The sequence below is a fragment of the Dermochelys coriacea genome, chromosome 3, assembly GCF_009764565.3.
Source record: "Dermochelys coriacea isolate rDerCor1 chromosome 3, rDerCor1.pri.v4, whole genome shotgun sequence".
NCBI classification, from domain to species: Eukaryota; Metazoa; Chordata; order Testudines; family Dermochelyidae; genus Dermochelys; species Dermochelys coriacea.
In genome coordinates this window covers 144,016,699-144,033,262 of record NC_050070.1, presented here as the reverse complement: position 1 = coordinate 144,033,262, position 16,564 = coordinate 144,016,699, and the positions used below count along the sequence as shown (strand labels likewise).

At 41.5% G+C, this 16,564-nt stretch overlaps 1 protein-coding gene across 11 annotated transcripts in view; it reads right to left on the bottom strand.

Moving 5' to 3' along the window:
* CNST (consortin, connexin sorting protein) overlaps positions 1-16,564 on the bottom strand; it is a 121,703-nt gene that overhangs the window by 27,461 nt on the left and 77,678 nt on the right. For all 11 annotated transcript variants that reach the window (XM_043512270.1, XM_038393970.2, XM_038393969.2 and 8 more), the window contains 4 exons: positions 12,969-13,055; positions 12,306-12,420; positions 7,896-7,917; positions 7,610-7,706 (listed from right to left, as the gene is read on the bottom strand). In XM_043512270.1, the coding sequence (XP_043368205.1) occupies positions 7,610-7,706; positions 7,896-7,917; positions 12,306-12,420; positions 12,969-13,055 (321 nt within the window). The remainder of the gene's footprint in view (positions 1-7,609; positions 7,707-7,895; positions 7,918-12,305; positions 12,421-12,968; positions 13,056-16,564) is intronic.

The following is a 16,564-nucleotide window of genomic DNA, read 5'->3' as shown; positions in this document are numbered from 1 at the left end:
CTTTAGCTTATGTTTGGTTTCAGATACTTTCAATATAAATTACCAGGGGAGAGTGATCTCTGTTTACTGAGCTGTTATGGAACTTTATTTTAGAGAGAAGTGAGAATAATAATACACAATAGTGTGAATTCAAAAAAGTTTAGAGTTACACTCATTTTTGGTTAGGAAATGTTGGTAAATTATTTATTGGTAGGTTAAAGAACTTATAATTCAATAATTATTTATTTCTAACAGGGTAGGAATTTAAGAAATAGTACATTCAGCATCAACACAATACGTTCATGTAGCAGAAGACAAAAAGCTAATCTGAGTTGTGACTAAACTTATTAGATATGGGCCTTAACTGGAACCTCAAATCCAATCTTCCTCCCCCCACCACATCAGTTTTGGGGAGAGAAAAAGGGAGTGTCTGAGGTTGAATTTCCGTGTCTTAAAGGAAAGACTATGTTTGCTGATAATCCTCATATTTTAAAACTTAATGAAATAGTAGCTGAACATGAAAAGTAAGGTTAGAAATTATATGAAAGACCACGCAGCCTACTTGAGGATGAATGAAAATCCGAACGTTAATAGATGGAAGGGATGCAGAGAAGCTAACTTATATAGGATAATGAAAGAAGAAATGGATATATGAGAGAGAGAGTTAGTTTTGAAAATTAGGCACAAAGGACAAGACAGCTGAGGGATTTGTAATGGGATACATGTATAGGTCACAAGTTCAAATACAGCCCAGATTGTCAGCAGCAGGATTTCGTTACCATCTGTCAATTTTTCCCAGTTGATATGACCATGTTACAACAGGCACCTTTGTTGGCAAGCAGGAACACCAAAGATTAAATGGACATGGAAATTAAATCAATCTCTTTACCATGCGAGATGGCCCCTTGAGGTCTGGGTTGAAACAGACAGACAGGTCTGTGTCGGAAAGCTTACACTGAATGTCTATGCTGTAACTGTACTAGAGATGGAGGACTTCAATGTCCAGTGCTGTCAGTCTTTTTATGAATATTAAGGCCTATATTTTCAAGAGTGACTCGTGATTTCAAAAAAAGAAAAGAAGTACTTGTGGCACCTTAGACTAACAAATTTATTTGAGTGATTTTGAGTGGCTCATTTTTTGGAGAGAGCGAGAGCGTCCAATTCAAGTTACCCTAAAGGCAGCTGATTTTCAGAAGTGATGAGAACCTGCTCTCTAAAAATCAGGCCCCTTTAAGGTGTCATGTCGGATGCCCAAAACCAGAGGCATCCAAAATAAACAAAAATTAGAACTAAATTCAAGTATGGAAGCAAAAATTCAGTCTAGAAAAACAGTATTCTGTTCATAAGAAAGTAATAAATGCTTCTAGCATTATGAGCCATAAACAGAGATTCAGGAAAGTGAGATTTTATGATCGCCTTCAATGTTCATGTAAAATTTTGGGGAGTTTTTTGTAGCTTCCCTGGGAATATTTAAAAATGTTTGTTTGGGCAACTCACATACCTTTTAGCTGATGCAGCTCACACCAACACTAAACATAATGAATGCATCCGATGAAATGAGCTGTAGCTCACGAAAGCTTATGCTCAAATAAATTTGTTAGTCTCTAAGGTGCCACAAGTACTCCTTTTCTTTTTACGAATACAGACTAACATGGCTGCTACTCTGAAACCAGTGAACAAAAGGCAACTCAAAATATGCATAAAAATCCATTAAGGCTGCTTTTCAGTAATTTAATGAGAAGAGCAATAATTTAAAATGTTGTTGCTAGAGAGGTGCAAAAAATGTCACCTGAAAATTTTCCACTACCAAAAGCACATTATGTAACTTAAAAGTGCCTTTCCAGATGTGAGTCACACTGAGAAAATTAAACTCTCTTGTGGGTCCTGGGAAGCCACAGTCTTAACCTGTTCCTTTTGTTTGTCCAAGACAGTCTGCTAGAGTGATATCCTGTGACCACCTGCCATCTGGTGGCTTGCACAGATTTTTTCCATTTGGGATTGAACCTAATAAGGCCTACAAGAACCTGGGAGTTGAGTAGTTTCTTCTGCATTTTGAGGAAGGGTCGAGGGTACAAACTAGACATAAGAACCGCCATACTGGGTCAGACCAATGGTCCACCTAGCCCAGTATCCTGTCTTCCAACAGTGGCCAATGCCAGGTGCTTCAGAGGGAATGAACAGAACAGGGCAATTTGGTGTTTGGTGGAGGCTGAAGGAGCAGCAGCAAAAACTGCTCCACCTGGGGTTGGGGGGGAGAAAAGAAGGAGAACCCTCTCCCCCTGCCGAATGGTACTCAAGGAGGGCCACACAATGTGATGTGCTTGAAATCAGATAAGAAACATTGAGTTTGCATCTCATCCATCCATTATTACTGTGGACACTGTCACGGTCAGACTCTTCGATGCTGTAAATCGTCATCGCTTCATTGACTTCAACTGAGCGACACCGATTTTTACCAGCTGAGAACCTGGCCCTTAATTTGTTTTCCAGAGAGCAGAGTACTTGGATACCACAATGATGGGTGATTGTAGTCGGGCCTCTGACCCTTCAATGCACCCCCTTGTGGTTGAGTGTTTGATAGCGATAGTCTTGCCCCAGTTTCCCTTTATTTGGAATCATGTGGCCTATAGAGCTTGGCCTCTCTTTACGGTGTTTGAGGCAGTAAGAGGTCTCACCCAAGGTCCTAGTGGCCCTGTGAGGGGCCTCCATTCGCTGCTCCCAGGGTCTGAATTCTCTCTCTCCCTTCTTCATCAGAGAAGGGACAAAAGGAAGTCAAAACAGAGCTGTGAATAAAGTTCTATAGCCTGAGTTAGGACAGACAGCCGCAATCTGGGGCTTCGGCAGTCTTTGCCCTCCTTCAGTGTCAGGGATGGAGGCCCTCCCTCTCCTCTGAGTCCCAGCTCTAGGGCTTGATAGACAATCAAGGAGTGTGTGCTTAGGTCTCCTGCTGGCCCCCAGGGCTGCTTCCTACCTACAGCTGCAGATATCTGCTGTCTTGCAACCCTCCCTGAATCTATCTACCAGGAAACTGGTCTTGCTGGCTGGCTTCTTCCTATCCGGTGCTGTGGAGCTCTTCCACAGTGGCTCTCAGCCTCTCCAGTGCCCACTCTGCTCTGTCTGGGATGCAGTTTTTTATCCCAGCTGTCAGAAACAAGCCATTTAGCTGCAGTGAGGCATTGCTCTCTTCATTAACTCTTTAGTGACCGCAGCCCTGTGGGGCCTATATACCCCATCACACTGATCCTTGTAAAACCTTGATGAAACCCAGAGCATGTCGACCCGGCCCTGCAGTTCAGATTATAGGTGTGTAAATTACAGCACATACTAGCGTGTTGCTCTGTAACTCTCCATGTAGGCTCTGCAAGTGCAAACTAAAAGGTACCTTGTTTACATTAACGTGTCCTGTTTCAGCTAGTGCATGCTTCCGTTTACACCCCTATAGCCCAAACTGTGGGGCCATGCAGACAAGCCCCTATATCGGGGTGGGCAAACTTGTTGGCCTGAAGGCCACATCCGAGTATGGAAATTGTACGGCGGGCCATGAATGCTCATGAAATTGGGGGTTGGGGCGTGGGAGGGGGTGAGTCGTGGAGTGTGGGCTCTGGGGTAGGGCTGGGGATGAGGAGTTTAGGGTGCAGGAGGGTGCTCCGGGCTGGGACCGAGGGGTTCAGAGGGCAGGGGGGCGGAAATCAGGGTTGGGGCAGGGGGTTGGGATGGAGTGAAGGCTCTGTGCGGCGATTACCTCAAGCAGCTCCCAGAAGCAGCGGCATGTCCCCCTTCTGGCTCCTACGCAGAGGCACAGCCAGGCAGTTCTGCATGCTGCCCTTTCTGCAGGCGCCGCCCCTGCAGCTCCTATTGCCTGCAGTTCCCAGCCAACTGGAGCTGCGGGGGCACTTGGGGCGGGGGCAGTGTGTGGAGCCCTCTGGCTGCCCCTGTGCATAGGAGCTGGAGGGGAGGGACATGCCCTGCTCCAGGCAGCTTCTGGAAGCAGTGACAAGCCCCTGACCCCACTCCCTGGAGGGAGCTCGAGGGCTGGATTAAAATGTCTGGAGAGCCGGATGCGGGACAGTTCCTCAGATTTGTCACCTAAAAAGAATCTCCCTCTCATCCTCAACCGTGAAGATTGATACAAAAAATTCATCAAGTTTCTCCGCAAGGGCCTTATTGTCCTTGAATGCTCCTTTATCATCCCGATCATCCAGTGGCCCTACTGGTTGTTTAGCAGGCTTCCTGCTTCTGATGTACTTAATTTTTTTTTGCTATCACTTTGAGTCTTTTGCTAGCTGTTCTTCAAATTCTTTTTTGGCCTTCCTAATTATATTTTTACAGTTCATTTGCGAGAGTTTATGCTTCTTTCTATTTTCCTCAGTAGGATTTAACTTCCACTTTTTAAAAGGATGCCTTTTTGCCTCTCACTTCTTTTACTTTGTTGTTTTGTGACAGTGGCTCTCTTTTGGTTCTCTTGCTAGGTTTTTTAGTTGGGGGTCTACAAGAGCCTCTATTATGATGTCTTTAAAAAGTTTCCATGCAGCTTGCAGGGATTTTACTTTTGGTGCTGTACCTGTTAATTTCTGTTTAACTAACCTAACCTCCTCATTTTTGTGTAGTTCCCCTTTCTGAAATTAAATGCTACAGTGTTGGGCCACTGTGGTGTTTTCCTCACCACAGAGATACTAAATTTAATTATATTATGGTCACTATTACCAAGCGGTCCAGCTATATTCACCTCGTGGACCTGATCTTGTGCTTCACTTAGTATTAAATCAAGAATTGCCTCTCCTCTTGTGGGTTCCAGGACTAGCTGCTCCAAGAAGCAGTCATTTAAGGTGTCAAGAAACTTTATCTCTGCATCCTTTCCTGAGGTGACATGTACCCAGTCAATATGGGGATAGCTGAAATCCCCCATTATTACTGAGTTTTTTATTTTAATAGCCTCTCTAATTTCTCTGAGAATTTCTTGGTCACTAGAATGCTGGAGCCTTTCCCTGCTGCCTCTCCCGTGCCAGAGCTTTTCCCATGTGGGAAAAGGCTGCAGCAATCGGACAATACACTTCTAACAATAGCAGTGTCGATGGGGGAGGCACTGCTTGGGCATATAGAAAACTGTAGGGTACACACCCCTAAGGTTCTGGTGTGTCTACTCTACTTGCCTAATTGCTCTCTACAGTGCTATTTACACCCATGCTGCGAGGGGGGGTGTTGCAGAATATGTACTCTACATGCTACTGTAAGTGTACAAATAGTATAAAGGCACTCTTAGGCTGTTTAGCTGAATCCACTTTGGAAAAGAGCCTTAATGAGTTTATAAATGACCAAATTAATGGCTTGTCTACTTGGGAAAATGTCTTAGAATAGCTATTATAGAATTGCTATTCCACAATAGATTCCCATGTGGACATGCTAATTCCATACAATGTAGCTTAATCCACTTAATCTCGAATGTCCTCATGGGGCATTATTCTACAGTAGCTATTCTGGGCCATTTCCCCTTGTAGACAACCTCTTAATTTGGCTATTTATACTCTCACTAAGGCCCTCTTCAAATCCCTTGGAAGTTTCCCTCTCCTTTCTTACTACTATAATCACATTCTTGCTTCTAAAACCAAGTGACCGGAAACAGCCAACTAACAGATAAGATAAAACTGGCTTTTTAGTTTCCCAGGTCTCTCCCATGCTATTTAAAAAATGTGATAGTCTTTAATCTGGAAAATGTATTTATATTAATTCTATCTTTCCTCCCTCACCCACCCATAATTCTCTTCTTTGTGGCTGCAGAAGAACATGCTGCCCCCTGCTGCTGACATGCCTGGATTGTGGGAGGCAATAATAGCTGATTAAGATAGACTTGTATTAAAAGCCACTCTCCTCCTAAAGAGATCTGCCAGTGTGAGAGCCAAGGACACATATCCACTGCTTCCCAAAGACATATGCCAGCCTGGGAGGTGGGGAGGAAGTTACATAAACACTCTTCAGAGTATTGCCAACTCAACATTCAAAGATCATTAGACAGGCCCTCCAAAATCATGAGATTTTTGAACTATCAGAGCTTGTCTGGAATTTTTTTGATGGTACAGTTTTCCAGTGGAAACACAGTTTTGTCAAATTGTAAATATCCTCAGGGAACATGTCAATTTTCACAAAATTTCAGAGGTAAGAAAGTCTAAATACATTGTTTTGACAATTATGTCATTTGTTTTGATTTTTATAATATTATGATTTTTATATACAAATATTTTATATTGTACATTATGAAGTTTTGACATTATCAAAAGAAAACATTTTGATGGGTCTGAATTGAAATTTTTCAGAATTTCTGTTCTGCAGGAAATTTTGCCTTACATTCTGATTCTGAAAAAAAAGTAAATTTAGAAACAGAAATTCTGTTTTCCAACCAGCAATAAAAGTAATAAATTTTGGTTTCTTTTGGGTTTCTGAACCTTCAGGCTGCAGTCGCTTCATATTTTTAAGCTTTTCTTTGCAACCATAAGAGTCACAAACTTACTTAAAAAACAGAAGGCAATCGGACATTCTCATGCAATCTCCTGATTCCAGGAACTGGGATTGTAAGAAATATACCAACCATTACAAGACTCATAATAAAATTACGATAGCTGACAGCACTTTTTTCAGCCTCATGAATGAGCTTAGATGCCACAGTGGTGGATGTGCTATAAGAACCCAGACAGAAAGATAACTGTATGTGTGGGTGGTGATGGTGGTAATGATAGAGGTGTGGAATGGAAGGAGAAGAGACCTGTAGTGTGTAGAGAAGCAGTGGTCCCCTGCCACCATCACCTCCTAGCTTCTGACCCCCCCCCCCCAATCTCCTGGATGATGGCCGTTGCCACTGGAGAGAGAAAAGCACTGAATTTTAGACCACTTTAACTCTCACCATCTACCTCAGGAACATGCAAAAATCTTTGCTCATAGCGAGGAAAGATGTATTAGGGTTAAATAGCTTAGAAACTATCTTCCTTCTCCATTCCCATGCAATTATACTGTATGGGCTATCCTCAAACAGAGCACTACTGTGTCACTGCAGAAAAGGGAAGTAAAGATGAGAGACACTTCCAGTTATCATCCTGAACAAATATTAATGATGCATTTTCTTTCTTTCAGACCCCCAAACATGCATTTCTTAATTTTTTCTTTGCTGGTATGGAAAATGAAGCTTTATACAGGATTGGTACATTACATGTCAGACCAAAATATGGATATTTTAAATAATTAACTATATTTAATGGCCACAACTTAGAATATTTATAACAAGATCTCTTGCTAGCCAGGCATTTTATATATTGGAGGATCATTGGGTTGGCACTAGTATGACATTTGTACCTATTAAGCATAGCCTTTTGTATGTTATATGAACGGATATAACACAAAAAAATTAAAATATTTTAAAATGCTATTTTAAAATAATTATTATTATGAAGACCATTCCCTACTTAGAACTATTCATTATTTATGCTGTGCAAATACTTTATACTATTCTGTGAAAAATTAAAGTTTGCAAAAATGATGTGCACTCTCTTTTCTGCTCCTGTTATGTGCTGCAACTCCAAATGCAACAGCTGCACAATATCAACAGGAGTACATTTGAAAATATGTACATCTATACAAGTTGTACCTGAATCACAAGCAGCAGCCTCTCTTTCTTTTAAATCTTCTGATCCCATTAATTGTCCAAACTGATTGCCTCCCAAGGACTTTTCAGTAGTTACTAGCTGTAAAACAGGACAGCACTTACTGTAACTGTTGATTTTAAACTCAAACACTGCAATTATTTGAGAAGTCTACTCTGTACAAAATTTCCAAACCAACTCTATAAAAAGTATGTCAAAAGCACACTAAAGAATACCCTTACTTATATTTTCAATTGGTAAAGCAGCATCAAGGAAAACATAAATTCTTACCTTGTGTTTGGATACAAGTGGCCTGCAGCAATAAAGAAAAGAATAAATTACCACTTTCAGTAACAATTTTCTTCACAACAAATGTCACAATAACTACTGCACAAATCATAGTAGTCCCTTCCGTGCTCTAATATTAGCACAGAACAGTTCCAACACTGAAACACTATCAGTGCACTAGCATAGTTTAAAGTACAGAGCTGTACCATATGTTAACATCATTAGAAAGCCAATTATCATGGACATTGCTGCACGTAATTGAGAAGGCAGTTAAAAGAATAAAACAACACATCAGAAATGTTCTAAACTTCTTGTAAATGTGTTTTGAAAGGGACACAACTTCAAAAATCATACTTCTGTCTGTAAATTTTTTCCAACTAGCATTAAAAGTAACATCTGCTGTAACCGAAAGATTTGGAAAAAATATTACCCCCCCTCTCCCCCAGTTTATTCTGGTTCAGATTTTTGGAAGAATTGTGCACCCATCACTCCCTCTGAAATCAGTGGGACCCACAGCTGGATCAACACCGTTGAAAATCAGGCTATGTATTCTACAGCTTTAGATACACAATTAGCTCCATGGTTTATCCTGTACAGTCAGTCCTGTCTCACAGCAATAAGGGAGAGAGAGAGAGTTTGTTTTAAAAATTATTATAAAACCACAACACTTGGCAAGAGGTTTCAGGGCAAACAGAAACAATGTTTAACACATTTTTTAAAAAGTGTTTAGATTGTAACTTGACAATATTCCTTAATGTCTACAAGCTTTTTTTTTTTTTTTTTGCGCAAAGGCAAAGCAGAAACAGCCCAAAATAGTCTCTCTCTCTCTCTCTCTCTCTCAAAAAAAGTGTCCAATATGAGCATTTGAATTATAAAATAAATTACTGGGAAAAAATCACACATCTATGCTCTCAATTAGAAAAACATATAGCTCAAATATTCAAAAAGCTCCATCTTAAAACAACAAAAAAAAAACAAAACAGAAAAGTGATTTTGATTTTGGTCACCAGGTAAATCTAACTTCAATCCCTAGAAAAAACATGGAACAACTATTAAAAGAATCTATAAACATCTAGAGAATACTGATAACAGGAATGATAACATGGATATTTAAAGAACAAGTTATGCCAAATAAACATAGCCACTAATTTTGATCAAATTACATAATTAGTGGAGGAAGGGAACACAGATGTAATGTATCTGAATTTTAGTCAATTAAGTGAGGACACATGGAATAAATGTCAAGGAGAAAACAGTACTTGTGCTGCTTTCGCTTATGCTCAAATAAATTTGTTAGTCTCTAAGGTACCACAAGTACTCCTTTTCTTTTTGCAGATACAGACTAACATGGCTGCTACTCTGAAAAGAGAAAAAAGTTATTTACAATAAGACTACTATTCTGTGCCTACAGAGATGCTGCTAGATGCTGTGTATATGTTTAAATATGTAAACTATATGGACCAAATCTCCTATTCCAAGCCTATAGTTTGGCCGAAATCCAAACTATATGGTCCAAATTTCCTATCCCAAGACTACATGTAATGAGGCTGTATATTAGGGAACCTGAGAGGCACTTGGGCAAAGGAATCCTTCATTATCAGTCAGAGACCAGTAGCAAGCTGCTACTGCAGCCACAGGGCTAAAGTTGCCTCAACAGAGTTTCAGGTTTCTGCTTTCCAATGGCTCCATATCAAATGTGCTCAGACTATAAGTAAAGAAATGATTTTTTTCTGACTGCCAGCCAGGCAACCTAATCTAGGCTTTGACAGTCAAGCTGTTTTCTTCTTATGCATCACCACCTGTGATAAAGGTTCTGCAAGCCAAATTATTCCCTCAGTGACACATGGATGACAGCAAGCTGGCTGAAGTTATTGCCAGGCAAGAATGGAAAGGATGGTAGAAGGCTGGAAAAAACAAAAACTGTATCTGTCCCTCTGATGAAGCACATCTCTCTGCCATGTGCAGTCATTTTTACAACCTTGGAATCTGGTTAGATTTTCAGTTACTACTGGATGATCACCATTCAGTGATAGCAAAGATGGCTCTCTTCTTTTGCAACTGCCCAGGACACTGTAGTCTTTTCTTACCAAAGCAAATCTCAATGCAGTGATTGAGGACAGTCACCTCAAGGCGAAACTACTGCAATATGCTCCATTTGGGGCTCTACCTTAAGTCCATCTGACAAGTGCAGAATGCCGCTTGTTAAGCGGAGGATCCTGCTTCAGTCATATAACAGCCACCTTCCGGATTTGCACTGGTTGCCTGTGGGTTTCTGGGTGGAGTTTCAGGGTTTGTTGGTTAATACCAACACTTTAATGGCCTTGGACCTGCTTGAGAGTTTATTTCTCTCTCTCTGTGCCACACGATCACAGTTGAGATCTATGCAGCTGCCTGTGTTGTAGCACTCTCAGGCTATGTCTACCCTACTGCAGTGTAGCATGGGGGAGGGATAGCTCAGTGGCTTTAGCATTGGCCTGCTAAACCCAGGGTTGTGAGTTCAATCCTTGAGGGGGCCACTTAGGGATCTGGGACAAAAATTGGGGATTGGTCCTGCTTTGAGCAGGGGGTTGGACTAGATGACCTCCTGAGGTCCCTTCCAACCTGGATATTCTAAGTCGATCTGAGCTACATAAATAATGTAGTTGGAGTAGACATAGCTTAGACTGAGTTATTGCGGTGTCTACACCACGCTGGGTCGACAGGAGACGCTCTCCCATTGACTTACCTTACTTCTCTTGTTCCCAGTGGAGTACCAGAGTCCACTGGAGAGCGATCTGCCATTGATTTAGCGGATCTTCACTAGACCAACTAAATCGACCCCCAGTGCATTGATCGCAGGCACAATCGATCCCGCGGTAGTATAGAAATAGCCTCAACATAATAGAAAGGGGACTTTTTGTCCAGGTATACTCTGAGAGCCTCTTTCCTTCAGAAAGGGCTCCCTCCAGTCCAGAACAGTCCCAAGTCTGTTGACCTTCAGGCCATGGTGCCTCTTTTTATCTTATAATGTTATATAAATATATTAGTAAGGCTTCTGACACAGTCCCGCATGACATTCTCACACAAGCAAACTAGGGAAATGTAGTCCATGTGAAATTACTATAATGTGGGTGCATAACTGGTTGAAAGATCATACTCAAAACCGTAATCAAACTACAACGAGGACTGTGATCAATTGTTCTCCACGTCCATTAAATGTAGGACAAGAAGTAACAGCCTTAATCTGCAGCAAGGGAGATTTAGGTTGGATACTAGGAAAAACTTTCTAACTGTAAGAGTGGTGAAAAAATGGAATAAGGCTTCCAAGGGAGGTTGTGGAATCCTCACTGGAGGTTTTTATAAACAGGTTGGACAAAACACTTGTCAGGTATAGTCAGAGGGCTGTACTTGATGGCTTCTCAATATCCCTTTGAGCCCTACATTTCTATGATACTACGATAAATAAATAAACAAACAAACAAAATAAATAAAAGGAGCTAAGCACTATTATTTATTATTAATATAATTGCTTTAGGTGAAGAGAGTCCCTGTAGTGCATTCCTTCCCAATGGCACTAGAGAAATTCAAAAATATGAGAGCAGCTCCTCTGCTGTATAGAAAGAAACTACTTAACTCTCATGCCTAAACACCTTGGCTTTAAAGGGACCCAACTGTTAGCCACTGATTGATATTACTGTAATCTTTTCTGAATGACTTGCTAAATGCAAGCGGTGGCAAGAATTATGCTATGGTTAAAGTGCAAGTCACGAGCATGTTTCATCAGCCTTCTAGTACTGCAGGCACAGACTTTGAATTTTAAACTTTTAAAAGCTCCTCATTGATGATTTTTATGTTTGAATTATTTGTGTTTGTGTCTTGCCAGAACATGATCAGATAACTACATCAGACTGTAGAATCCAGTATCTCTATAGTACACAGTTTTCATCTGCTGTTTTGTTTCATCTTGAATAGTAACTTTCTTAGCACACACTAATCATATCACACTTTACTTGAGGACTGCCACCCCAATATGACTGATCATAACTGTATATTTGGGGACTAAAGGACAATTTTGTCCAATTGAATCCTCACCAGTTCAGCAAAAGAATACAGCAATGTGATCCAAGTATAAACTCTTCAACTCCCCAGACTATCAAAGTAATACCTGGATTCTGTAGAAACTTTTTTAACAATATTAATCCTGTTTGAGAAGTTACTGTAGAACAAAGTATTCTTACTACAGATTAAAACCAAACATTTCCTATCAAGAACAGCATCTGTCTTGTAGTTGTGAATTGATTTTGATCCATTTTAAATCAACTGCTACAATTTTTATTTTGGGGGAAGTTGTTGAATCCATTTCAAACATCTGCCATACAAATAACAAGGAAGTACACTTCCACTTGCTAAAGTAATAAAGTTTGCTATACTTACTCTTGATGTGATGTACAAAGTTTAGCAAGATTTTCTAACTCTTCATTGTTAAGTCCTTTAGCTGAATTACTCAGAGTCATAACTGTACTGGGCACTGCTGTTTTCCACTTCGTTTCTAAATTAAACCACAAATAGTTTTAGCAACACTGCTAAAAAATTAGCATGTATTTAGCCATAAAAATGTGGAAGCCAAAGAGACTAGTTTATGGCAAAATATGTTCAAGTCCAATTTTGTTTTTTATCAATAAAACAAATCTGTTCTGTGTATGCTGTACAATTACGAAGAAGACTCTAGATAAAAAGGATATCATCATGACACAATAAGTTGTGTTTTCAAGAAATGAAACAATTGTCATGCTAGTTTCACCAGAAAATATAAGAATCAACGATGGTAGAGAATTCAAAGTACAGAAACTGACCAAGATAAAGAATGATCCCTTAAGCATGCCTTTTCTTCACAAAGACGACAGGAGAAAAATCCAAGAAAAGAATAATTTTCTCATGACGGGCTCTTAAAGGTTCTGGTGAAAAAGCTACTTTTGTTTTTGCAACACAGTATTGACTGGAAAAATATTTGTTCTATTATTTAGAAAGAACAAGTTCCATAAGCTGTATCTAAAAGATAATTCTCCTCTCCACCACATTAGAACAGACTGAACTTACCCCACTGCTCCTGAATGGAAGAAAGATTTGCAAGTAGCTGCTCATGATATAGTCGTTCTAGCTGAATGAACTTCATTGCCTTCTCATCTGAATGGAAGGTTAAAGAGAAATACAGATACAGACAGACATATTGGGATATACCTGTATTTGATACCACGTTCAAAAGGACATAGTCTAGTTCTATGACTGAAACCTGATACATCCATTTTGGTACTTGTGTGAGTGGTTATATGGTCAGCACTCTAACAGACTTGAATAAATTAAACTAAACAAAAACTGAAAAAGAGTTGAAAATATACCTTCCTAAAAGCAGCATGGAAGATTCTTTTATTACATTATCATCTCTTTCCACAAAGTTTGACCCCGAGAAAGTATATTTGATCAACTATGAGTTTTTAAGCGCAGGTACATTACACATTTTTGTGTTAACTTACTTATTGAAAAAAAAAAAATCACCCCAAAAGCAAAGACAAGCATTACTACACTCAAAGACAGAGCCACCCACATCCAAAGACATCAAGTGCATTTTGTGTCTGTCTAAACTGTAAGCTTCTTGGGACAGAGACCATCTTTCTCTGTGTTTTAAACAGAACTAAGCATACTGTAGAACAGGGGTCAGTAACCAGAAGCAAGCAAACTGATTTTTAGTGGCACTCTGCTGCCTGCCAGGGTCCCAGCCGCCGGCCCTGCTCAGCCCACTGCTGGCCTGGATGGACGGAACCCCGGGCTGGCAGTGGGTTGAGCAGCTCAGCCTGCCGCCGGCCAGGGGTTCTGTCCGCCAGCCCCGCTCAGCCCGCCGCCGGCCAGGGGTTCTGTCCGCCAGCCCCGCTCAGCCCACCGCCGGCCCGGGGTTCTGTCCATCTAGGCCGGCAGTGGGCTGAGCGGGGCTGGAGGCCGGGACCCTGGCTGGAAGGGGCCAGTGGACAGAATCCCAGACCGGCAGCGGGCTGAGTGGCTCAGCGCGCTTTCGGTCTTGGGTTCCATCTGCCACCCGTGCTGCCGGTCTGGGGTTCTGTCCACTGGCCCCTGCCAGCCAGGGTCCCGGCTGCCGGCCCCACTCAGCCCATGGCCGCCCGGGTTCCATCCATCCAGGCTGGCAGCAGGATGAGCAGGGCCGGCGGCCGGGACGCTAGACCGACAGTATGGGCGGCAGATGGAACCCCAGACCAGCAGCTTACTGAGCTCCTCAGCCTGCTGCCGGTCTGGGGTTCCATCCGCTGGACTCTGTCAGCTGGGGTCTGGCCACCGGCCCTGCTCATCCCACTGCCAGTCTGGGGTTCCATCAGGGGGCCCCGTAAATGTAAAATTTATTACTGGCAAGCAAAACCTTAAATGAATGAAGACTTGGCATGCCACTTCTCAAAGATTGCTGACCCCTGCTGTAGAAGCTTAACCAATAATAATAAAGTAGCACTTGGAGGCAATTTATCTCTTCCCAAAGAACACATCTTCACCAAAAACCTGTTAGACAAAACACAGGGTATAACTTTAAAGGACTGCAAGCATTTTGATTTCCCCTTCTTAGGGCAAGGACTTTTAATACAGTACTTTGTTTGCACAGCTGCAGTAAGGTGTGAATAGCCACCAGCAAAAAAGTTATTCTTCAGACAATCTATTTTTGAAGTATGAAGGGGTCTCATTTTTTGTGATATATTTTGAGATTATGCTTGCCATTCCTCCAGGACTGGCTCTAGGCACCAGCAAAACAAGCAGGTGCATGGGATGGCACATTTCTAGGGACGGCATTCCGGTGCCAGCCATGCCGCCCCTAGGAATGTGCCCCCGCCACCCTAGCTTGCCTCCACTTTGCCTCCACCTGCTCCCCTGACTGCCCCACCGCCGCCGCTCCACTTCTCCCCCAGCTCACCTCTGCTCCACCACTGCTGCCTCCTCCAAGCATGCTGCCACTTGGCTTCTCCTCCCTCCCTCCCAGGCTTGCAGCGCGCAAAACAGCTGTTTGGGGAGAGAGGGGGAGAAGCGGAGCGGTGGCGTGTTCAGGGGAGCAGGCGGAGCGGAGGTGAGCGAGGGTGGGGGGGAGCCGCAGGAAGTGGGGGGAGGGAGGGAATGTGGCATGCCCGGGGGAGGAGGTGGAGCTGGGGATTTGGGGAAGGGGCGGAGTTGGGGCAGAGCCAGGGGCAGGAGGGGCACACACAAAAAAATCAGGGGCGGCCAAAAATGTTTTTGCTTGGGGCGACAAAAATCCTAGCGCCGGCCCTGCATTCCTCCTTTACCAACCATCTCTTCCCCCCCCCTCTGCAGGGCCTTCATTGTGTCTGCAAATGTGTTCTAAAAGTATACTTTCCTACTAATTCTACTCCTGCCAAGCAGTATGAAGTTAGCTAACAATCATTCCATTTTAAACTACCTCTTGCCAGGTGTTTACACGTTCAGCTATTTCAAATTCCATTTGGCAATATATTGGAGATGAAAACAGAGTGAATCAGGTTCTGAGTATATAGACACATTTGCATTATTTATACCAAATAAAATAATATAGTAACCACCACAAAGACACAAGAAGTACTTGCTCTTTTTACTAACTATGGGATACAAATGTATAGCATGACAAACAAACAGCACTAAAGGAGTTCATATTCCTTGCCTTTTATAAACTTAGTAGAAAATAAAACTCAGAACATAGCAATTGCCTTATTGGATCAGACCAATGGCACATTTAATCCAGTATCCTGTCTCCACTGATTGTTAATATCAGATTCTTCAGAGGAAGGTTTAAAATCCCTATCATGAATAATTATGCAGGAGTACAGCTGGGGTAAATTCTTTCCTAATTCCACAGAGTTAATGGTTGCAAGAGCTGTTATCCCTCACAAATATTTATTATAGTTAGCATAATTTTAGCTACCCGTATTATTGACATAAATGTCTAATCCATGCTAAATTCTTTGCCCCATTGTCTCATGGCATTGAGTTAGACAGCTTCTCTAAGCATAGTGTTAAAAACATATTCCCTTTGACTAGCTTTCAAGGTATTGCTTTTCAATTAAAGCAACGCTCTTCTAGTATGAAATGTGAGCACCCATGTGGTTTTCTCTATACTGTACTTCTGTCATGTTTGCTCTAAACTAAATAGTCCTAATCTTTTAATCTCACTTACTGACAAATATTTTCCATGCCTCTACATTTTCATTTATTTTCTCTCTTTCTTATCCCTTTTTCAGATGGGATAACCAAAAGTAATGCTCAAAGTGGTGACATACATTCTATTTTAAATACTAGCTTTACAGTATTTTCAGAATTATTCTCTATCCCTTTCTAAATACGGTTTAATATCACTTGGGCTAGATTTCCATGTTTGGAAGAATATTTTCTGGGACTTGTAAAACCTTGTATTTTGCTATTTAATCATAACGATTTTTAAATTGCCTTTCTGCTTTCTTTTTTGTTTAAGGATATGCATAAATTCCATGAGTAATGTGATATATACTTAAGTAGCCTCCATACCCATACTAAGGATATATATTTCTTAGCTTTCATTTTTAGGTTCTAAAGAGTTTCCAAGTTTTTTGAAAAACCATACTTCCTAAAGCATAACATCACAGCATTAGGTTTTAGTATGATCAGTCCCTCCTAGGAGG